The sequence below is a fragment of the Ochotona princeps genome, chromosome 7 (genome assembly GCF_030435755.1).
Source record: "Ochotona princeps isolate mOchPri1 chromosome 7, mOchPri1.hap1, whole genome shotgun sequence".
NCBI classification, from domain to species: domain Eukaryota; kingdom Metazoa; phylum Chordata; class Mammalia; order Lagomorpha; family Ochotonidae; genus Ochotona; species Ochotona princeps.
Genome location: NC_080838.1, coordinates 251,490 through 277,064, shown reverse-complemented (window position 1 = coordinate 277,064; position 25,575 = coordinate 251,490). Strand labels below are relative to the sequence as shown.

Sequence of the window (25,575 nt, the reverse complement as noted above, 5' to 3'; positions counted from 1 at the left end):
GGTGATGAATATGTCTTGTATGCGTGGTGATAAATTACTGAGGTCATTTGTACAAAACGTTTTAAATTAATATACCTAAAATTAAGAAATTTTCTGTATTCCAACGCATATTTTAAAAGCATGGTACTATCCACATTATTTTTCCCTCCATCCTTTCTTATTTTTCTATTTTAGCTTTTGCATGATTTACCTTCCATTTAACTTTATAATAAATTGTACCTTCCTCTAAATAAAAAACTCCAAAAATAATAAATAGAAAAAGTAGCGTTCCTCAGATGTACAAAGGCCATGAAAATGACCAAAATTCAAAATATCATGTATATATGTGTGTGTGTGTGTGCATTTATATATATTTAAAAAAAACAGATTTATTGATTTTATTACAAAGTCAGATATACATAGAGGAGGAGAGACAGAGAGGAAGATCTTCCATCCGATGAATCACTTCCCAAGTGAGCCACAACGGCCGGTGCTCGCCAATCCAAAGCCGGGAACCTGGAACCTCTTCCAGGTCTCCCACACAGGTGCAGGGTCCCAATGCATTGGGCTGTCCTCGACTGCTTTCCCAGGCCACAAGCAGGGAGCTGGATGGGAAGTGGAACTGCTGGGATCCCGGGGTGTTCAAGCTGAGGACTTTTAGCCGCTAGGCCCCACCGCCGGGCTCTCTCTGTATCTTTTAGATATAGATATGTAACATACATACATACATATATGTATATTTTTCAGCTGTCAATTATCTACAAATAATTGAGCACATAACATATATTCGTGGGACCTTTTTTTTTAAAGGGTAATGGTCTCCATTTCTGTATGTATTGGGAAAGACGAGGTTTCATTTTTTTAAATAACAGTACTATTAACATTGTATCTGTGGAAGTGAAAGTATTTCTAAAAACTATTTGAGAGAATAATTAGGATATTAATGAAGGAGAAAGAGGGGAGGAAGGACATAAATACGAATAAGAGTGAAAGTGCTGTTTCAGTCCAGTGAAAGTAAACTAGTCAGAGCCCAGATGGTTGAAGTTGAGAGCTTGGACCTCAGTCTACATCTCCATTTGAGTGACAAGGGATCCAGGTACTTAACAGTTATCATTGTCTCCTAGGATTTGTTTAATCAGGAATTCAGAACAAGGAAATGGAGCCACGAATTGAAACCAAGTTCTCTAAAGTGGGACATGGCTGTCTTTAGTGGCAGCTTGCCTTCAAGGCCCAACAGCAGCCCTTACTGTGATCATTCTTTGTGTCTTTACCCTGAGATAGTTTCAAATTCCATTAGTGAGTGAATGTCACTTTCTCATCAGCAAACCTCTTAGAAGGCTTTGTAGATGTGAGTGCTCAGTGTTTGAACATAGTGTCTTGGAGTATAACATAGTCATTGGCTGAAATTTGTCTTAACCTTTGAGAATGAGCTGTAGACTCAGAACTAGGTGTTCAGTTCATGTGGCAGCAAAGATGCTGCTTAGGATACCTGGTCCTCTGTTGGGCTGCCTGATTTAGGTCCAGGCTCCTCTGCTTCTTACCCAGCTTCCTGCTAATGTGCACCTTAGGCTAGAGCAGCTGATGGTTGAAGAACTTGGTCCCTGACACCCATGTGGGAGACCCAGATTGAATCCTGGGTTCTTCTTTAGTCCGTCCTGTCTCTGGCTGTGTGGCAAATGAGGAGTGAACAGGTGTTGGAAAAAAATGTCTCGTTACTATTCAAATAAAAGAATAAGAGAGGTCTTAACTATTAGTACTGACTTTGTATGTATTTATTTTTGACCATATGTCTTTAGTGTTGGTTCTTTATTATCTGTGATGCTTCTCTGCCTAGTACATAAAGACAGATGTGTTTTATTAATTTTACAAAAGATTCACAAATGGACCTAGTAAAATACACTAGAGGCTAAAGTCCTGGCATTGCATTTGCAGGGATCCAAGTTGGGTACAAGTTTATGTGCTAGCCACCCCACTTCCCATTTTGCTCCCTGCTTGTGGTCTGGGAATATTGTTGATGGCCCAGTCTTGACCCTGTACCTTCAGTGGAGACCCAAAAGAAGCTCCTGGCCCCTGGCTTTGAATAGGCTCAGTTTGGGCCTTTGTAGATGCTTGTGGAGTGATTCAGTGGATGAAAGATAGTCCTATCTGTATATCTGACTTTCAAATAAAAATAAACAGAAATTTATAAAAATAAACAAAAGATCAAGCAATTTTGATTCCATATTATTACTCATCCAATAATTTGTTGATTTCGGTAACAATGATTTTGGCATAGTTTTTCACCAAATGTTGATATGAAGGATAGTAATGAATGAGATATGTTTTTTGTGCTTCTTTAATTTGGGGAGTCAAGTTTCTTTCTACATTGGAATTCATTTTAAAGTAAAAATTTGTTATTGGATTCCATTTTATTTGTAGAAATTGCAGATTAAGCTAAATGCCTCTACCATGATTGTAAATTAAGTGACTGTATCTATCTTTAAATGTTAAGACTAATTGATCGTAATAGTTTCTCCAGTCCAAAGTCTCACATAATTGTGTAAATGATCTGGAGATCTCTCAGAATGGGGTTAACCTTCCACATGAATGGTTGTGATTATTGCATGCTGTTGATATTCACTTGGTTGTGCAAGCTTTGTTCTCTGTAACATTTGATTTTATCTTTACCTCGTACTGAATAAAATGGGATATGATATATGCAGCGCCATGAACTTACTGGAAGTACAACATGCATTGATAATTTCATCTGTTTTTTTAAAATCGCATTTAACCACATGTTGCAAAACTGTTTTAGACCTTTATGGTTTCACAGAATCATAGTGAATTTTCTGTAGAGATGATCGCCTTGAGGCTAATATACAAAGCTGCCATGTGTAATGATTCTGAGTCTCTGTTGCCATTGCCTGAAGCTTGCATCCTCCCACATTGCCCTTAGCATATTACTTGACTGATCGAACAGTCCTCCATCTCACATCAGAGAGCAGCATTCATTGGCAAGTGCACAAGTCATCTCCAGTTTTAGGCCCATGTCATCTGCTTACCTGAAATATTTCCTTTTCCAAAAGATCCTTCAACTCAAAATGTTTTATCTGCATTTCATTTCAGGGGATGCATACATTGACAGCGATATTTGTATGCTGTAGGATGTTCATGCTCATTTTCATCTAACATTTGTCTGCATGTTTCTCCATCTTTTGTTATTTTTCAGTGGGCAGCTCGGTTTGCCGAGAGAGAACTCCATGACTTAAAGAAAGAATATGTTTGTAAAAGGAAAAGGTAAGTTTCTTAATGGTAACACTTAACACTTTTAGCTCTTTTATTGTTACTTAATTAGATAATATTATAGGCTAAATAATGAAATTTTAGTGATTCCAGCATTTTTCATTGTAAAGTGTTTACTCGTTTGTCCTTTGTTTTAAATACTTAGGTTACCTGAGTGTTTAATTTTCCTACATAATGCTTATTTGCCTTATGTGCAAGAGACATTTATATATATTATATATTTATATATAACCATTTTATCTATGCATTTTGCTGCGGCCCAGTTATTCCTTGTCTTCATGAAAAACGTCGTTTGCCTTATTGTCAAGTTGACTGCTAAAGCCATGCTTTTCTTCTGTTATGTGTATTAGTAAGATTTTTATGATGTTCTTTATAACACTTGAGAAGAGTTTCTTAGGAGGGTAGTTTTATTTTGGCTCACAGGAGAGACATCATCAAAAATTGTGTGATGTTTTGGGTTCAATATCTGTTGTGGCACTGTACCGTAGAGCAGCCATTCATTACACAGCCAAATAGTCTCTTACTCCATTACTATACATTGCCTTAATTGAGAAGCCACAAATAAGTTTGATAACAGATATGATGTTAAAGCAAAGACAAAGCAAAGCAAAAATACAGTACCATAGAGTTAAAAAATATGCCATTGAATAACCAGTTCATAGGTGATGGAAAGAAAACACAGAAGTCTAATTTTCATAGTGGTTTTCTTTTATTAGAACATATGGTATTTGTCCTTTTGGGACTGACTTATTTCACTGAAGATGATGGTGTCTAGGTGTGACCATCTAGTTGCAAATGATATGATTTCCTTTCTTTTATTGGCTGAGTAATACTCCATAAAATAGAGTTACCGCTCCCTATTTAACCACTCCTCTTTGGATGGGCATCCTGATTGTTTCCATATATTTTCTACTGTAGATTTTGTTGCTGTGAATATAGGACTACAGCTGCCTCTCATATATGCAGTATTCATTTCCTTTGGGTATATTCCTAGGAGTGGAATACCTGGTTCATGTGGCGGGTTCATTTGCAATTCTCTAAGCACTATCCATACTGATTTCCATAATTGCCGTACTAGCCTGTACTCCGACCAGCAGTGAAGGAGGATATCTTCTTCCCACTCCCCTGCAAGCAGGTGTTGTTAGTTGAGTTCTGAATGTAGGCCAGTCTGAATGGTTTTAATTTGTATCTTCCTGACAGCTAGGTAGCCTTAGTATCTTTTCATATGTCTGTTAGCCTTTAGATCTCTTCTTTTGAAAAATCTCTGTTCATTTCCTTTGCCCATTTTTCACAGGGTTGCTTTATTGATTGATTGATTGATTTTTCTGTCCCTGGGTTTCTGAAGCTCTTTGTAAATCCTGGATATTAGTCCCCTATCACCCTTGTAATGTGCAAAAATTTTCTCTATTCTGTTAATTGCTTCTTCATTTTGTTAATCATTTGCTTTGCTGCATAGAAGATTTTTAGTTTGATATAGTCCCATTTGTTTATTTTATCTTTGACTACCTATGATTTTGGGGTCTTTCCTAAGAGGTCTAGTTCCATTCCTATTCCTAGGAGAGAGCTTCCTCTATTTTTCTTTAATACCTTGATGGTTTCTCGGTGTATATTTAAGTCCTTGAACCATTTAGAGCTGATTTTTTTTTGTATAATATGGCAAGTGCAGGTCTTGTTTCTTGATTCTGCAGGCTGCTATCCAGTTGTCCGAACAGCATTTGTTGAATGGCCAAGAATTTTTTTCCTGGATTATTTTCAGTTTTCTTGTGAAAGAGTAGTTGGTAATACATGTGTGGTTTCCCTTCTGCTGTTTCTATTCTATTTCATTAATATCCTCATCTGTTTCTGTACCGGTACCAGACTGTGTTGATGACCATTGCACTGTAGTATGTCTTGAAGTCTGGAATTGTGATTCCCTCTGCTTGATTTTTCTTCTTCAGGATAGCTTTGGCTATTCGTGGTCTCTTGTGTTTCCAGGCGAATTTTTGTATCTTGTATTTCTGAGAAGAATGATGTTGGGATTTTGATTGGGATTGCATTGAATCTGTATATTACTTTTGGTAATATGGACGTTTTGATGTTGTTGATCCTGCCAACCCAGGAATATGGTAAAATTCTCCACTTTTCAGTGTCTTCTTCTATTTCCTTTTAAAATGTTTTATAGTTTTCATCATAGAGGTCTTCCACATATTTGGTTAGCTTAATTCCTAGATATTTAAGATTCCTCTCTGCTTTAAGGACTGTACTTACAACTTCCTTCTCAGTCATGAAATTAGTTTTGTACACTAGTGCCATTGATTTCTGTTCATTAATTTGTATCCTGCTACCCTGCCAAAGTCTCTTATGAGTTCCAGTAGTGTCTTGACTGAGTTTTTTGATTCTCCTATGTAGAGGATCCTGTCATCTGAAAATAGAGATACTTTCAGTTCCTCATTTCCAATTTGAATTCCTTTGATTCCGTTTTCTTGCCTAATAGCTTTGTTATGAACATCCAATACTATATTGGATAATAATGGTGACAGTGGACATCCCTGTCTAGTTCCAGATTTTGGTGGAAAGGCTTTCAGTCTTACTCCATTTAGTATGATGCTGGCATTGGCTTTGATTGTGCTGTAGAATGTTCCTTCTATACTGATCTTGCTTAGGGTTTTCATCATTTAGTGGTAGTGGATCTTATCAAATGCTTTCTCTGCATCTATTGATCATATTTTTTTCAATTTGTTGATGTGATGTATCACATTTATTGATTTACGAATGTTGAACCTTTCCTGCATGCCTGGGCTGAATCCCACCTGGTCCAGGTGAATGATCTGCCTGATGTACTGTCTCTTCCTGTTGACTAGTATTTTCTTGAGGATCTTTGCATCTTTGTTCATGAAGGATATTGGTGTACAGCTCACTTTTTCTGTTGCTTTTCTATCTGGCTTTGGTATTAAGGTGATATAGGCTTCATAGAGCTTATAAGGATTGCCTCCATTTTTATTGTTTGGAAAAGCTTGTGGAGGGTTGGAGTAAATTCCTCTTGAATAGTTTTTTAGAACTCAGCAGTGAAACCATCTGGTCTAGGACTTTTCTTAGTTAGAAGGGCTTTAATTTTGCATTCAATTTCAGTTCAATGTATAAATCTATTTAGGTTGTTAATTATCTCTTGATTTAGTTTTGGTCCAAAAGTCTGTCCATCTTTTCTGTGTCTTCTGATTTGTTTGCATATAATTGCTTGTAATAGTTCCTAATATTTTCCTGTGTGTCTGAGCTATGTGTTGTGAGATTTTTCTTCTCATCTCTGATGCTATAGATGCTCATCTTCTCACTCCATTTTTTGATTAGTTGGGCTAGTGGGGAGTCTATTTTGTTGATTTTCTCAAAAAAACAGCTCTTTAATTTATTGTTCTCATATATAGTTCTTTTGGTCTCTGTTTAGTAAATTTCATTCCTTATTTTGATTATTTCATTTTTCCTACTTATCTAGGGATTACTTTGCTGTTGTTTTTTGTATCCTTCAATTGCAGGGTTAGCTCATTTATTTGGTTCCTTTTTAGTTTCTTTTTTTTAAATTATTTATTATTTAACTTCATTAATTACATTGTATTATGTGACACAGTTACATAGATACTTGGGTTCTCCCCCCCTCCCCAAACCCTCTCACCATGGTGGATTCCTCCACCGTGTTGCATAACCACAGTTCAAGTTCAGTTGAGATTCCCCCATTGCAAGCGTATACCAAACATAGAGTCCAACATCTTATTGTCCAGTCAAGTTCAACGGCTTCTTAGGTATACCCTCTCTGGTCTGAAGACAGAGCCAGCAGAGTATCATCCCAGTCAATTGAAAGCTCCAACATACCATCAGCAAAAATTTACATCATTATGGAATTAATTGACATAGTAATGAGTAACCAATATGTTAAAGATAAATGCGAGTTCCCAGCCACCTTCTGTGACCACCTCACCTATACTTCAATTTTAGTTTATACACAACATATAACATTCAAAACATAACATGTTATACATAACATCATATCATCTTAAATTAAGGCAAACATGGTATTTAACCTTTTGTGATTGGCTCATTTCCCTTAGCATTATGGTTTCCAGTTTGGCCCATTTGGCCACAAAGAACTGCATTTTGTTTTTTTTAATAGCTGAGTAGTATTCCATGGAGTAGGTGAACCATAGCTTTCTTATCCAATCCTCTGTTGATGGGCATTTTGGTTGCTTCCATGTTTTTGTAATTACCGATTGTGCTGCTATGAGCATAGGAGTGCATGTTGGTTTCTCATAAAACAATTGTTCTGGACATATTCCTAGGAGTGCTATTGCTGGATCATACGGTATGTTGAATTTGAGTTGTTTGAATATTCTCCATACTGATTTCCATAGAGGCTGTACCAGCCTGCAGCCCCACCAGCAGTGGAGTAGGAATCCCTTTTCCGCGCAACGTAAGTATTGATTGAGATGAACTTTCCTCTTAACACTGTCTTGATTGTGTCCCAAAAGTTTTGGTTTGTTGTGTTGATGCCTTCATTTGTTTCAAGCAATTTTTAAATTTTCCTTTTGATTTCCTCTCTAATCCATCAATCATTTAGTAACATATTATTCGGTCTCTATGTGTTTGCAAGTTTTCTTGGGTGTTTTGACTTTTGGTCTCTAGCTCCACTCCATGATGGTCTGAGAATATTCATGGTATGATTTCAATTTTTTTTTTAAATTCAATGAGGCTTGTTTTGTGGCTTGTAACATGGTCCGTTCTGGAGAAGGTTTCATGTAGTGATGAAAAGTTTTGTAGGATGAAAGTTTTGGTAGATATCAAGTAAACCCATTTGTTCTAGAGTTTGGATGATTCTGTTGTTTCTTTGCTGAGTTCAGTTCCATCAAACTATCCATTGATGTTAATGAGGTGTTAAAGTCCTCCACTATGAATGTATTGGAGTCTGTTTCTCCCTTTAAATCCATCAATATTTGTTTCACATAGCCAGATGCCTTAGCATTTGGTGCATGTGCATTTATTATATTGATCTCTTCTTGCTGAATGGATCAGTTGATCATCAGGTGGTTTCCTCCTTCATCTCTTTTGATGTTTTTCACGCCAAATCTATATCATGTAATATAAGAATGGCTTCACCCACACGTTTTTCTTTACCATTTGCTTGGAATATCTTTCCCATCCTTTCACTTTCAGTTTCCTCTGATCTTTGTTGATGAGATGTGTCTCCTGCAAGCAACAGATAGATGGAATTTTTTGATCCAGTCCTCTAATCTATAGTGTTTGGTTGATAAGTTTAAGCCATTTACATTCAATGTTAATATGGATAGGTTGCAGTTTGGTTCCGTCATTTTAGCAATGGGTTGATATTTGATTTAGTCTTCTGCTAGTCTTTTAGTGGAATGTTCTCCACATTTGCCTTTGGTTTTGGTAGTTGCTATTCCTTTTTGCTTTCACGAGAACATCTTTCATACCATTTGCAAGGCAAGTCTAGAAAGCAATTTCTTGCATTTATCTTTGCTGTTTAATAATTTTATTTCATTTTCAAAGACAAAGGAGAGTTTTTCAGGATACGTTACTCTGGGCTGAAAATGTTTCCCTTTTTGAATCTGGAATAAGTCACTCCTTTCTCTTCTGGCATTAAGTGTTTCCGCTGAGAGGTCAACTGTGAGTGTGGGGTTCCTCTATAGGTCATTCAGTTTTTTTTTTTACATGCACATTTAAGGATCTTTCTGAAGAGAGCTTGATTACATGTGTCGTAGTGAGGTTTGTTTTTGATTAACTCTGTTGGGAGTGTTATGACCCTCCTGCATATTGTTTCCCGATTCTTTTCCAGCTTTGGGTACTTTGCATTTATTATTTCTTTGAATACAGCTTTAATCCCAGCTTCTGTTTCTGCACCTTCTGGAACTTCCACTAACTCTTAGGTTGGGTCTTTTAATCGTATCTTTTAATTCGTGTAATTCGTGGATACTTTTTTTTTTAGTTTGACTTTGCTCTGCTTCCAGCTTTTTGATTGTTTCCCCCTGTTGACAGGAAATATCTTCCAATTCTGAAATTCTTTCTTCGGCTTCATTCATTCTATTTTTTGAGAGTTTCCACTGTACTTTTAATTTGCTCCACTGTATACTTAATTTCTGATATATCTGCTTTCATTTGATTCATTGCTGTTATTTACTTTCCAACATATTCCTTAAATTCCTTGTGCTTTTCATTGTTTAGAAAGTTTATGAGTTCTCTGAATTCTATGTCTCCCATTTTTTTCAGGGTCTTCCTCAATTAACTCTGAGGGTGGTCAAGGCTTTTCCTCCTTTGCTGGAGAGTCTTCAGTAACAATCATAGTACCTCTGTGTCTTCTTTTGCCATTTGACATTGGATTTCTGGTTGGCAGATTCATCTCCTTAGTGCAGATTTCTAAGATGCATTACCTGGCTGCCACAAGAGTTGAGCCATGGCTGCCGCTAGATCCTTGGCTGTCACTGGGGACTGTATTGTTGTTCACCAGCCACTGGTAGGGATTGCCGTTCACTACAACACTGCTCCAGCATTGTTGCCATTTCCCCTTGTCAAGATGGTCTCCAGGTACCCCCTGCGAACTGCCTGACCCCTTTTTCCCCTTGTAATCTGTCTCTTGTGCTTCATCCTAATGGTTCTCTGTCATCCAACACTAATTTTTCTGTCCGCTGGTTAGGTAGTCAGGATGTTTGTTGGCTGCTGCCACCTTGTGGGTGACAGGTGCTTTCACTTTCCTGGGTACTCACCTTTCCTGCTGTGGGGCAGATATGGGGCTGGTATAGATTAGATCTGACAGTGGAGTGGCTATTCAGAGTGTTCTGGCTGGCAAAGGTCCCCCACCGCCTTGTGCTTTTGCGGCTTCTGCCTGCCCAACTGGTGCCTTGAGTGGGAGTGGTCCAGCTCCTCCCACACTGTGTGTGATCAGAAACTAGCCTTTCTACGCTCCGAGGGCATTACATCTTCTCCCAGTTGTGATAGGCCAGTGATGGCAGTTCACTGTGCTTTTGTTCTCACGCACCCACTGCCACCAGCCGGGCGGTTCACTTTGCTGCATCACCAGTCTTGTTTTCTCCTGGAATCTGCCCTCCCATTTCTGGGTTGCCAAAAGAAGCCTTAGTCTCTGAGAGAGACCTTTATCCCCTAGGATCCTCTGTTTTGGATGATTTAGGTGTCTGTCTGAGTGGCCCCAATCTAACAGAGCATTCAGGAGGGGATAGACTCAGATTCCACCACATGAGACTTCAAAGAGTGTCTCACCAGTTCCTCTTTTTATGTTTTTCTTTGTCTGCAACAGTGTTTACCCTAGATGGTGCCTGCTTCCACCAGTTCAAGTTGCCATTTACTGTCTTGGGAGGTTGTTTTTTTTTTTTTTTTTTTCAGTCCTCTATGTCTGCTCATCCCCTACCTTGATCATGCCAACTCCGGGGAGTTTCAGATGACTTTTCCAGCAATTCTGCTCTTCCTATTCTCTACTCTGCCAATATTTGTCTCTATTTCTGCATGTGCTTAGCTACACCAACCTCTACGTTCGGCTACCTTCCTAGACTCCGATCATTAACTTTCAAATTTCAGGTATAATTTGATGAAATCAGTGAGCCAAATCACAGCACTTTTTATTCATTCTGTAATTAAATTTTGGCAGCATTCTTATACTCATTTTTGTGTGTGTGTGTTTTTATTTTTATGATCTTTCTTGACACAGAGAAATTCCCTGTTCTACCTCTGCTTTCTCCCTCAACACCTTCCTTCCATCAATTTCCCCGGTATTATTACAGTAGTACAGTCCTTCAGGAACAATTACTTGTCAACACTCTGCTTTTTAACATAGACATCCATATCTATTTTCAAGATAAATTTATTGACTACGTTCTCCTTTTGTTTGACTGTATTGATAGATACTGCAACATATCTTCTAATCTTCTGTATGTTAATCTTCATTATATAATTCTTCCTGTATGTATAGACACATATATATGTATGCATATGCATACATCTAATGTGTATATATATATACACATATGTGTGTACACACATGCACACTCTGGGCTTACCTGCATATCTGTTTAGTGTTTTACCTGAAAGTTGCTTTGTATCAGAGAAAAGACATGTTATTTTCCATTTTGGGACTGACTTAATTCACTGGGTATGATGATCAACTTTTGCAAATAATGGAATGTTGCAAATGGTAGAATCCCTTCCTTAATGGCTATATTGTATCCCTGAGGAAAACGTAGCAGTTTTCTTACTCATCCCTCTTTCAGTGGGAGTCTGTATTGTTTCAATGTCTTTGCTTTCATAGATTCTGGTGCTATATATAGGGAGGCAGGTTGATTTGCCATGCACAGATATCACTTCATTTGGATATATTCATAGGAATGGGACACCTTGGACATATGGTAGATCAACATTCAGTTGTCTGAGCACTCTTCACACTGTCATAGTAGGTATACTATTCTGTGATTCTAGCAACAACGGGGCAGGTTATTTTTTTCTCCTTATACTCAGCAGCAAGCATTGCTAGTAGATTGCTGCAGATGCAGGAGCCTCGTTTTGGTCTTCCAGCTAGGTGGCAGGCATACAAATATGGCAATCATTTTTACTTATCTCAGTGTATTTCAAGGGAGATTATCATAAGTGAAGCATGTGGGACATGATTCAGCATCTATAGAGGGTGCTGGTGTTGCAGGTGTCTCCTTAAAGGCCACAACACTGCTGAATCCCTCTTTCATGATTTGTGGTGACTTTATAGAATGGAACCAGCACAAATAATAAGTGTATTGAATGTATTTAGAACCTAATAGGGAACATTAGTGTTCTGTTGAGTTTAAAATGTTGGGAGTTGTTTAGGCTCATTCAGCCTCCTGTTATAACACCTCAACTCTAGCTTTGGATTCAATTCAAAAAAATTTTTTTAAATGTCTATTCATCATGGACTTCTGGACATATGCAATTCTTCAGGATATCAAATAAGATTAAAATTGGCAAAATGCATCAGCTGACGTATGGCTGCCATGACTCAGATAGTAAAACCTAAAGTAAGTTCTTCTTATTAGGCTCATGTGAGAAAATTAAGTGAGATGAATGTTAAATTAGTTAAGTGAAGGAATTTTTTGACTCTATCATGAAAACATTAAAGAATGTTGTTGATTAATGAATTTTAAACAGTGTTGATTTAAAATTCTAAACAGAAAATGGTACTTTTTGTTGTTTTAAAAAAGTGATCCTGACTATGTGTGTTCTTTCAGTGATTTCACACCCCCAAAATTGGATTGTTGTGAATTGATACTAATACTAATGTGTCATTCTTGCCCATAAACTGTTTCCTAATGGGATTCAATGGATGTTGCTGCTAGTAATTCTTTAGTGTGCAAATACAATCAATAGTATAGGTAAAATGTTGTTTTTAAATTCTTGAAAACATATGGTGTATTTTAGCTTCATTGATTTTCTGTATGCTGGCTGTCTATTTCTCATTACCAGTTTGGTGCTTTAGTAACACATTTCCAAATTTAATACTGGAGAAAATGAAATGAAAGAACGTAATAGTCAAGTGTGCTGCTTTAAATATTTGAAGTAAGAATCATGTATTGGTCATATCATCAGGGTTTCTTTGCATTGATACTTTAGTAGGCCCTTTCAAAACCAAGGAGAGTGTACAAAGGCCTCATCTCTAGAGGGACAGGTGTCAAAGGATTTGTGACTGTCTGCACCTTATACTGCCTTTAAAAACATTCTTCTCTCCCATATCCATGGTCATCATAGTTTCATGTACTTCCAAATGTGGTGGCTTTATTTCACTTAATGCTTGCACAACACCTGATATGGTGAAATGCTTCCTAAGTGACATTTAATATAGTATGTGGAATATAAAACATTTACTGAGCCCCTGAGTTCCATAGTTAATTCACTAAAGGTCATAAAGGTCCAGAGTCATCTGTTTGGGATTTCAAATATTACGTCAATCAAGATGGATAGTGTAGTATGAAAGAACCACTATCCGTGAGCCCTGCAACTGGATCAAATCACAGTCACATATTGCATACTGTTGTTTGTGTCAGACAGTGTATGTGATGGTGGTCCCAAACATTTGTGTTACCTGGTGACGTGATAAGTTTACTAGTTCAAGAATATTTTCAGAATTTGTCCTTGTTTTTTAGTGACGCAAGGCTTGACTTCATTTCTCTGTTTCATTTGCATTTTTATTCAACAGGAATTTTAGAACCCTCTGTATCCCTGTTCAGTCCTTAAGATTAGGCTTAAGACATTTTCTGGTATAGTCTAAGGGCTCCATAAGTACTTATCACTGTAAGCAGTATGCACACTAATAGAAATAGGCAGCACTGATTATACTTTGGGTGTAATATAATTTTGTAAGGCAAAACTTACTTTGAGTGTAATATAATTTTGTTGCTTTCTGGTCTGACCTGGAAGCCTCGTCAAGACTTTAAAAACTGGTTTGAAAATGATTTATTCATTTACTTATTTGAAAGTCAGCATTGGAGAGAAAGAGAGAGAGAGAAAGAGAGAAAGAGAGAGAACTTGTACCTGCTGGTTGATTTCTTCAGATAGCTACAACAGCCAGAGCTGTGCCTGGCTGAGGCACTGCATGTGGGATTCCCATATCATTAACCACCAATCTAAAATGACTGGAACCCAGTTTATTGTGGCTTACTCCAGTTTAACAAATATAATGCTGCTTTATATAGGAGTCTGGATGAATATTTTATGTATTATATGTAAGAATATTTTAAGAGGTGTTGCTTTGAAAGTTGAGTCTGTAATGTTAATTCTATATCAGAAATGCTTGCATATTAGTTTTCATGTTGTGTTTGCAGTGATAATTATGGATATTTTTATGGGAGGCTCCAGTTTTGATACAGTTAAAAGCATATGTCTTTTTTTTATGACATGCCTTGAATATATTATGAATTTTCACTTTTGCTTTAAGGTGCCTGATGGTCGAGGAAAACTGCCAGCTAGATCAAAGGGCTGATGTGTCACTTGTTGATGAAGATTGGGACTATAAAGCAACAGAAATCTTGATCTATAGGTATTAAATGCCTTTAGTCTTGTGGATGAAGCATATCTAAAGCTCATTTCCAGAAAATAATGTTTAAGGATCTAGAAACAAGTGGGACACTTTTGTCTCTCAGTTCAAGTTTCTTCATATTAAATCTAGTTTTTGCCTTGAATCCTTCTTCAGTTGGACTAAGGAGATAGTGGAAAGCTTAGAGACAAAGGGCAAGAATTGTCTGTATATTGAGAGTTTTGGTACTTCTTTTTATTTAGGTAGATTAAGGTTAATGTTTACCAAAAAAAAAAAAGACTTTGAATGATGTATTTACTTGAAATGCAAAATTAGAGAGAGTGTGAGAAAAGGTGAAAAGATAATAGAGAATAAGGCAGACAGTGAAGCTTCCATCTGCTGATTCACTCTCTAAATGGCCATAACAATCGTGGCTGAGCCAGCTTGAATTCTGGAGCCAGTAGCTTTCACTTGTTTCCTACATGGTACAAGGTGCCAAGCATCAGGCTCATCCTCCACATTCCACAAAACATTGTCTGGGTGTTGGCATTTATGTGAGCAGCTGAACTAGAACAGTTGCCAGTATGGAATTACTGTGATACAGGCAGTAGGTACAGCCCATTGTCTCATGGTGCTGCTCTATCTTACTAGTATTTTTAAAGTGATCAGAACTTTATGGGGGATTTCATTAATATCCTATGATTATATTAAGATTATAGATATCTATATAAGGGTAAGTCTGTGAGCATTATTCATGTTAGTACAAACATACACTATACTACACTTAGTATAAATCTTGAGCTTTGTTTTAGGCTAGCATAAATAACAATTGATGTTAATGTTTTTTAAATGGGCATAAAGACTTAGTATTTTGATTACATTTAAATATTGGAGTAATTCTTTGTTCCTCACAGAAACAGAATCAATGATCTTGAAATAGAACTTCAAAGAACATTTCATTATTACCAGGAAGAGGTAGGTGTGTGCCTGTGTGTGTGTACACATGCATTTACTTGTTCCTGTGAATTTATGTTGGATAGAAAGGGAAAAGTGATTCCTTTACTAGTTTTATATCTTTCTTCAGGTGTTACATGTGGTTTTCAGACACTTCCATATTTCAGTGATTCAAAGAATATGAGATATGAAATTTTAAGAGTCGTCATGTCTGCTGTTTCTTTGGAAAAGTGGAATTACATTGCAGACATAAAAATAGATTTAAAATCACTGATAAGGTGTCACATTCAGCCAGGTCAGTTATCTGTTAATTGATAGTTCCTGTTGTGGCTGATTAGTGACCAGAGAGAATAAAGTAAAAATTTATTATATAAATTTTAGCTGTGTTTAAGTGTAGTTACAATAGATGATGGAAATTTCCGTAAAAGTGTGTTTACTGACACAAAGTGTTCTTGGAGTGTTTCTTAGCTTGTGAGTTACTTCCTTTGTTATCAATAGATATGCTTTTTTTTTTATAAAGAAAACTAATGTTTCAATGACATTGTTTTAGATTGTTTCTGTTCAGAAAGAAACCCACCATAATTGGGTAAGTTTCAATTGCCCCTTTTAATCTTTTCTTCAAATCAAATTATGTATTTCATTCAGAGAGTTAACATTGGGGAGTTAAGTTTATGAAACGTAGTGTGTAAAAGATTTGGCCAATTTTATTTGCATCAATAATGGAATTATGTTTACTGTGAGCTTTAAATTCTAAGTTGTATCCTGGTTGTTTTCACAGTCTTGTTTTAGTATTTTTCTTCTTCCAAAGTAGAGGAACTTGGTGCATGTGCTCATGTTTATGTATTTACATTTTGGGACACTGGATTGCCCCTTGTTATCTAGAAGAGCCTGAAAGGTCTCTGGATCATTTTACTCATTTGTCAAACAAATGGGATTAGAAAAAGAGCTAGCTAAAGCCCTTTCTAGTTGTAACATTGAGGGTTCTCTTAAGTGATTCTGAGTGTTGGTACAAATTAAGAAAAGGGTCATCTGGGGAACTAGTTGTGCTGCATGATGAGGAAGTGAAGTGGCTGTAGACTTTGAGCAGTTAGAAGGAAGAGCAGAGCTAGAGCTGTTGACAGTAGCTGTCTACTGGGGAGTGCCTGTCACAGGGAGGTGGAGACAGCATTCAGGGATGTTTGTCAAGTGCTTGACACTGATAAGCATTAAGTCAATGTTAACTGGTGTTACCATTGTTATTATAGTGAAGACTTGCAAGTCTGAGAGGAGCATAGAATGAAAGAGTGGTGTGTTGACTGTCAGGTCCCTCCCCTCTCTGACATTCTGTTTGTTTTGGTTTCCAGAGTTCAAGTGAAGATTCATTAGTGAATTAGCTAGCATCATTATTGATTCATTTTTCTTCACCATTTCTCAGCATTTTCTAAATACTTATACATGTTAATTTTTAAAGATAATTTTTTTAATTCCTGTTATACTCGGCAAAGTACTTGAAAGTATTTTGCATATATAGTTATGAAATCCATTTAATATCTGTAATTGGATTTTATAATTACAGATGTTATAGATGAGAAAACAGCCCAAGGACGTATGATGATTTAGATTCTTGTCTTGTACAGTTTCTGTTAGTTTGCATTTAATATTTATTTAGTATGTGTGACTTTGTGTTAAAACATTTAGAAAGTGTGTTCCCTACTTCTGGCCTAGAAAAGCAGTGGAGGTTGTCCCAGTGCCTTGGAACTCTGCACCTACATAGGGGACTGTGAGGAAGCTCCTAGCTGCTAGCTTCAGATCAGCTCAGCTCTGGACATTGTACCTCTTAGGGAGCAAAACCCTGGATTGAAGATCTTTTGTTCTCTGTTCATTTCTCTCTGTAAATCTGCCTTTCCTAGAACATTAAATATTGTGTGGATACTTTGAAAGTACCTACACATTTGATTAAGCTTGCTTTGTTTCCACTTTTTTACCTTTATAATTTCTTTTTTTTTAAATTTTATTTTAAATTCATTAATTAAATTGTATTATGTGACACAGTTTCATAGGTACTGGGATTCTCCCCACCCCTCCCCAAACCCTCCCACCATGGTGGATTCCTCCACCTTGTTGCATAACCACAGTTCAAGTTCAGTTGAGATTCCCCCATTGCAAGCATATACCAAACATAGAGTCTAGTTTCTCTTCAGATCGTATAAATCTTTCGCCTTTTACCTTTATAATTTCAACTGTTACTTTCTTCATTGACCACTGCTTTGTTCCATCCTGTTGGATTAACTTTATTTGCTTTAAACTTACATAGTAGTCTCTTTCATGTGCTGTGGTGAATACAGTGTTCTTTACTAAGGTCATTTTAAATGTATTATTCACATACACAAAATTAAGAAATTTCATATATTTCACATGCATGATTTTAAAGTATGCTTTCTACATTATTCTTGTCTCCTCTCTCCTTCCTACTTTCTTATTTTTGCTTTCGTTTTAAAAATTATATACTTCCCATTTTCTTTACAATCATAAGCTTTACCTTTCCTTCGTTAATTGAATAATTCAGCCTATGATAATTAGACACTTAATGTTCTTTAGGAGAATTGACCACGGCTATACATGATAGTGAAATAACAAAAAATATATTTGTTGCACTCTGTATGTTTTTATGCAAAATTAGGGAAAGAATAAATGTCTCTTGGTGACAGAAATAACAAGTATGCGTAATGGTCACTAATTCCATAATATTTTTGTGAAAGACAAAGTTTAATGTGTGACTGCTGTTCCATTATATGTGTGCATGAAATGAGCCTAAAGACTTGAGAAATAATTCGGAGGAGAAAGACAAGGAGAAAGAAATGCAAAAAGAAAGAGGCAGGGAGAGAGAAATAGGCATGCAAAAGCGAAGTCATCATTTTGTTTAGATCTCTGAAAGCTAATCTACTTGTGCAATTTTCTGAGACTACTGATGGTCAGCTTGGAACTCAGTCCATGTCTTTCATGCAGGTGGCAAGGGATCCAGATGCTTAATCCATTGCCACTGCTTTCCAGTGTTTGTGTGTTCAAGAAGCCAGAACCAGTAGATGGAACCATAAACTGAACCCAAGTTCTCTAAAGTGGGACATGGCTGTCTTTAGTGGCAGCTTGCCTTCAAGGCCCAGCAACAGCCCTTGCTGTGATCATTCTTTGTGTCTTTACCCTGAGATAGTTTCAAGTTCCATGAATGAGCGAATGTCACTTTTTCCTCAGCAGACCTCTTAGAAGGCTTTGTAGATGTGAGTGCTCAGTGTCTGAACACAGTGCCTTGGAGTATAACATAGTGATTGGCTGAAATTTGTCTTAACCTTTGAGAATAAGCTGTAGACTCAGAACTAGGTGTTCAGTTCATGTGGCAGTGAAGATGCTGCTTAGGATACCTGGTCCTCTGTTGGGCTGCCTGGCTGTGTGGCAGATGAGGAGTAAACAGGTGTATGGAAAAAGTTTCCATTGCCATTCAGATACAAGAATAAGAGAAGTCTTAACTATTGGCTGTGATTTTGTATGTATTTATTTTTGGCACCATGTCTTTGATATAGTAGTCTATTGCCTATATAGTTTTCTGCCTTGTAATTAACAAGTAGCTATCTTACAGTATTATAGAAAACATTCAGAAATCATTGTTTCCATATTATTATTAGTTCAAAAATTTGGTGATTGTAATAACAGGACGATTGTGACATAGTTTTCGGAAAAAAAGTGATGACATCATTTTGTGTTGGGGAAGGATTTTTATATGTAATCTTTTTGGATGGAAAGTACTACAAATAATTTGTGAATGTTTTCGCTATTCTTTGGCCAAGTTCCTTTCTACCATTTGATGAATTATAAGTTAAATAATAAATTTGTTATTGTGTGTCCTTACATGTGTAAAAATTTGAATTGTGTGATTTTCAGTTGTATATTACAAAAGTATGTACTAAGTGATTTTACCAACCTTTATGTGATGAACTGCTGGATTTTGATAGTTTGGTTAGTCAGATTTTCTAGGTAAATACTGCACCTAACCTCCATATTCCCCAGAACGCATTTAACTTTTTCATGTTAATTTTTTGTGGTTATTGAATATGGTTGATATTTACCATGTTGTGTATTTTTTTTTGCCAGTAACATACTAAATTTTATCTTTTGTGAAATAAATGGGTTAGTATTTACACAATAGTATGTACTTAATGTAAATGTGGCATGCTTTGATTATATTAACTGTTTAAAAAATAGCCTTTAGCCACAGGCTGTGACACTGTTTTAAACCTTTATGATTTCACAGAATTATAGGGAGTTTTTTCTAAAAATGATTGTCTTGAGGCAAATAAGCAAAGCTGCCATTGATAATGACTTTGGGTCTCTTATTTCCATTGCCATAGCTCATGGAATATTTCTTGATTAATCAAACATCCTTCATCTAACATGGGGAGCTTAACATTCATTTACAAGTGCACAATAGGCTTCAGTTTTATGTTCACATTATTCTCTAACTCATTTCCTGTTTCAATAAATCATTAAAATGAAAATCTTTTATTTAGATAAGATTTTTAATAAAAATGATATGTGCATTGACTATGATATTTGTACACTCTCACTAAGATGCTGTTGCTCATTTTAATCTAAAGTTTGCATATCTTTAAGTTGGCAGCTTGCATTGCTGAAAGAAGCCTGAATGACTTGAAGCAAGAAAATAAAAGGAAAATGTAAGTATATCAGTGATAACACTTGAAAACTTTGGCTACTTTATTCTGCTTTATGAAATAGTTAATTTTTTTGTAAGCATAAATAGGAAAGGGTATGGTGAATCTTGCATATTTCATTTTGAAGTATTTACTCATTTTGTGGCTGTTAAGTTCTTGGGTCACTGGAATATTATTTGAAAGATTAAAGCTTTCCTACAAAATTTTGAAGTTTTCCATCTTTGATATCTATATGAACGAAGTTAGGTAGCTAGTTCATTGTCATTATTTTGAAAGCACATCAAAAATATCCAAACCAAGTGGAAAAGGCAATTAAAAATTGTGCATTTTGAAAGTGAAATTCCAAAGATATTTCCATTATTCTCTAAGTGGTATAAAGAAAATGAAAAAAAAATTCACTAATAACAAAAAATATGTTGATAGCTCCAATAAACAGAATGAAATAAAGCTTGGAAATTGTAGTCCTATATTGCACATTCAGTTTTTGTGATTACTAGATATTCTCAGTTTCTGATTGAATTTGTTCATTCATCCCTTGGGATATTATTTGATCCTAAACTATTTTGGGAGGGGGGGGAACTGTTGAAGTAATATTTATACTTTTAAGGTAGTGTTATTTCTATTATGTGAATATTCAGTATATTTTTGCTTTAAATATAGTGATACTGTCAGGGCAGGTCAGGGAAATAAAGAGGATATGCATGATTGCATTATTCTTTACATGCATCTCTGATTGCACACACATCACTGATTCAACTTTCTTGGGTAGATTGCTCCTGCTTTTGTTGGGTTTTTGACCCCGAATATAGCAGCAACCTCATTTCTTGTCTCATAGGAAAGAATTTTCGTGCGGATACAATTTAATTTTAAAGCAAGATTTATTAGAAAAGTTGAGAAAGGAAACTCCCGTCCAAGTGACGGGAGGGGGCTCTGAGATAGAAAGGACCCTTACCTCCTGCCATAGTAGCAGGAGAAGTGGAGAAAAAAGAGACCCTAGTCCTCTGCCATAGTGGCAGGAGGAAAAATGGAAGAAAAAAAAAAAAACCATATTAATGGTGGAGAAAGCATCTTTTAATGGTTTACTTCAAAGGGGCTCTCCAAAGAAAAAAGGAAATTCCTGGTCCCCCTGGTATCTGGCTTTGGGGCAAAAGACCAGACAGGTGTCAGACATTGGACATTCCTAGCGATGAGTACTACTTCCTCCAGTCCTTCAATGATAAGGAGACCAGTCTGAGGCCCTCCCACACAATGGCCAGAGATAGTGACTGATACTTCAGGTTGAGGAATTGATACGCTAAAGCACCTTTGTTCCTTGGAAGAGACATGTTCTGGTGAATCCAAGAAATGGTGGGGGGAAATAATCTTTTATATTTGAGTAAAAATGGCTTGAGGACCCAGAATACTCTAACTTACTGCTACCCAGTCTAACTCCTCTCACACTGCCAAGTATTCCTTGACTCATCAAAGAGGGTTCATTTGCTTGGTTGATCAGAGTGACTGCTCAAGCCATCCTTGACTTCTGGTTTTATATTGTGTTTTAGTAAGCTTTTAATGACTATTTGAAGTACTGACTAGTAATAGCTTAGGAAGGAAGATTTATTTTGGCCAACAGGCTCTAGATAGGCTATCCAAATTGAGTCCAGAACTGGTGAGAGTGGAGAACAGTGGAGAGCCCATTCATTACACAGCAGACAAGGAAGCAGAGAGCGATGTGAAGCATACTCTGCCTCTGTAACCTACCTGCCCTCTCTTGAGAAGCACCTCCCCATGGTGACCCGTTAGTGCCTTGGGATTTCTCATTAGGCTCATGCACAGCCTAGTTGCCATGAATAGATGTAATCTCCACCATCAATTCATTATTGTTAGTCATTGAATATTGGAATATAAATGGCATGAATTTAAGGATCTAAATTGTAAATTCTGTATTTATTCTATTGCTAAATATTGGCAGTTTTCTTATAAACCTTATTCCTCTATTTTAGTGGTTTTTTGTTTTCTGTGATGATTTTTTTTTTTCAGCTTTAAGGATTCTCCCATCCTTTCCCATTCCTCTTTCCCCATTCCTCCTAACCATTTCTCCCCTAGGTTCACAATGTTATAGTCCTTCAGGAGAAGTCACAAGTCCATCATTCTGTCTTAAAATATATATCCTGGCACAATGGGAATTTACCCATGTGGGAGTCCGTCTTTTATTCAGGAGTAGAGACGCATACAGGAATATTTATTCACTCCCAGTATTCTAGTCTCCATTATGCAGTTGATATATGAGAAAAGACACACACACACACACACACATATATATATATATACACACACACTCATCTGTTTACCAATATATGTATTTGTTTTGTGTAGTTGCATAACATTGCCTTATTTCAGAGAGAACATATTGTATTCTTTTCCTTTTGGAACTTGTTTATTTCACTAAGCATAGTGCTCTCCTCTCCAATTACAAATAGTAGGTTGTTGCTATTGGTAGATTTTCATTATTTTTTATGGGTATATATGTTTTGATGAAGTAAATATACCACTTTTGTAACCATCGCAGTTTCTATGGATGTAAGATTATTAGTATATGATTGCTATCATGGATTATGCTGCTGCAAATATAGGTATGCAGGTCACTTTCTCATATTCCGATTTCAATTCATGTGGATATATTCCCAGAAGTGGGATACCTCAATCATATGGCAGATCAGTTTCCACTTGCCAAAGCACTCTCCATACTGATTTCCATAGTGGCTTTACAAGGTACTCTCCCCACCAAAATGGAGCAGGTGTGCCCTTCTCCCTCATTCTTATGAGTGGTGGTATTAGTAGATTTCTGTGTGTAGGTCTTTCTCACTGGAGTGAGGTGGGACCTCAGTACGGTTTGTATTTGCTTTTCTCTAATGGCTATGGTGCCTGAGCACTTTTTCATATGTCTGCCAGCCATTTGAATTTTTCCTTTTGACAAATTCCTGCTCATGTCCTTCATCCATTTCTTAATGGAGTTGTTTGTTTGGCTATTGTTTGAGTATCTGATGCTCTCTGTAAATCTTGGATGTTATTCCACTATCTGTTGTATATTGTGCAAAGATTTTTTTCCATTTGGTTGATTTACAGACTGCTTTTCCCTGTGCCATATAACTTCAAGCACACTGTACTGTCCCAAGTCAGAAATTTCTATGCAATTGTTTGCTCCACAGATAAATGTAATAGAGAAGTGAGAAGTTGATCCAGCAGCTTCAAGTGGATTTTTCCATGTGGATGGCTAGGTTACAAACAATTATGACCACTACCTTCAGCTTCTCCCAGAAATTGAAAGGGAGCAGGATCTCAAGGGCAACATCTGAGACAAGGGCCAGGAGCCATGTGGGTATCAACATTGCAGATGTTATCTTTACCTGCCACACCACAATGCCCAGTCCATATTTCAGGATTTGTGTTGACTTTATATAATAAATCCAGTGCAAATAATGACAAGCCTACCATGTATATTTGGACAGTGGTGGAAAACATTAGTGCTCATTTATTGTATAGTTGTAACATTTCAACTCCAGCTTTGGTATAGCTGACTTTGTAATAAAAATAAATCTTTAAAAAAATTGCAAATTATCATGGAAGTTTTGGGATTTTTCAGGACATGAAAAATAATGTGGATAAAATGGCAGATTTGTGGTGTACCTGCAGTGTTAGAAAACATTGAGCTATTCTTGTTAGGTTAAAATGAAAAATATTCTACAGGTATGGGATTAGAAGTGTGGATAGAGAAATCCCAGAGCTTGTGGTACTATGCCATAAAATAATAAAATAAATAAATGAACTTTTCACCTCTGACAATGCAACTCACAACAAAGTACTGAATGCCCCGTATGTCACTGAAGAAATGAAAACAAAATCAAAACCTTCTTGAAGAAAATGTTGCTAGTGTATGACCTGCATGTCACTGAGAAATTAATAAGAAAAAGGTTTTTGAAAGAAATGAAAATAAAAATAAAAATATTAAAACCCATGAGATGCAGCAAAACGAGTATTGAAAGTGAAATTTATAACATCTGGGCTTACAAAAAAATAGAAATATCTCAAATAAATGACCTAGCGTATCTTCAAGGACTTATTGAAAAATAAAAAAGTGAGCCGGTGGAGCGGCCTAGTGGCTAAAGTCCTCACCTTGAACACGCTGGGATCCTTTATGGGCGCCGGTTCTAATCCTGACAGGCTGTCTTTAAAAACATTCTTCTCTCCCATATCCATGGTCATCATAGTTTCATGTACTTCCAGATGTGGTGGCTTTATTTCACTTAATGCTTGCACAACACCTGATATGGTGAAATGCTTCCTAAGTGACATTTAATATAGTATGTGGAATATAAAACATTTACTGAGCCCCTGAGTTCCATAGTTAATTCACTAAAGGTCGTAAAGGTCCAGAGTCATCTGTTTGGGATTTCAAATATTACGTCAATCAAGATGGATAGTGTAGTATGAAAGAACCACTATCCGTGAGCCCTGCAACTGGATCAAATCACAGTCACATATTGCATACTGTTGTTTGTGTCAGACAGTGTATGTGATGATGGTCCTAAACATTTGTGTTACCTGGTGACGTGATAAGTTTACTAGTTCAAGTATATTTTCAGAATTTGTCCTTGTTTTTTAGTGACGCAAGGCTTGACTTCATTTCTCTGTTTCATTTGCATTTTTATTCAACAGGAATTTTAGAACCCTCTGTATCCCTGTTCAGTCCTTAAGATCAGTCTTAAGACATTTTCTGGTGCAGTCTAAGGGCTCCATAAGTACTTATCACTGTAAGCAGTATGCACACTAATAGAAATAGGCAGTACTGATTATACTTTGGGTGTAATATAATTTTGTAAGGCAAAATTTACTTTAGGTGTAATATAATTTTGTTGCTTTCTGGTCTGACCTGGAAGCCTCGTCAAGACTTTAAAAACTGGTTTGAAAATGATTTATTCATTTACTTATTTGAAAGTCAGCATTGGAGAGAAAGAGAGAGAGAGAGAGAGACCTTGTACCTGCTGGTTGATTTCTTCAGATAGCTACAACAGCCAGAGCTGTGCCTGGCTGAGGCACTGCATGTGGGATTCCCATATCATTAACCACCAATCTAAAATGACTGGAACCCAGTTTATTGTGGCTTACTCCAGTGTAACAAATATAATGCTGCTTTATATAGGAGTCTGGATATATATTATTTGTACGTGTAATTTCTTTTTTTTTTACCTTTTAAATCTTACTCCTGTGCCAAATCCATACACAACTCTGCAGACTTTCGTGATAGCAAGACTATTTTAAGAGGTGTTGCTTTGAAATTTGAGTTTGTAATTTATTTCTATTTCAGAAATGTTTGCATATTAGTGTTCATGTTGTGTTTGCAGTGATAATTATGAATATTTTTATGGGAGGCTCCAGTTTTGGTACAGTTAAAAGCATATGTCTTTTTTTATGACATGCCTTGAATATATTATGAATTTTCACTTTTGCTTTAAGGTGCCTGATGGTCAAGGAAAACTGCCAGCCAGACCAAAGGGCTGATGTGTCACTTGTGGATGAAGTCTGCAACTATACAAAAAAAGAAATCTTGATCTATAGGTATTAAATGGCTTTTGTTTTGTGGCTGTAACATGTCTAAAACTC

General features: G+C 36.5%; 1 protein-coding gene across 1 annotated transcript in view; it reads left to right on the top strand.

Moving 5' to 3' along the window:
* The window catches only part of LOC131480850 (cTAGE family member 6-like), a 52,850-nt gene extending 32,908 nt beyond the window's left edge, over positions 1–19,942 (top strand). Inside the window, exons 6-10 of the mRNA XM_058667325.1 lie at positions 3,188–3,255; positions 14,204–14,305; positions 15,196–15,256; positions 15,786–15,821; positions 19,877–19,942. Of these exons, the coding sequence (XP_058523308.1) occupies positions 3,188–3,255; positions 14,204–14,305; positions 15,196–15,256; positions 15,786–15,821; positions 19,877–19,942 (333 nt within the window). The remainder of the gene's footprint in view (positions 1–3,187; positions 3,256–14,203; positions 14,306–15,195; positions 15,257–15,785; positions 15,822–19,876) is intronic.
* The last annotated feature ends 5,633 nt before the right edge of the window (positions 19,943–25,575 follow it).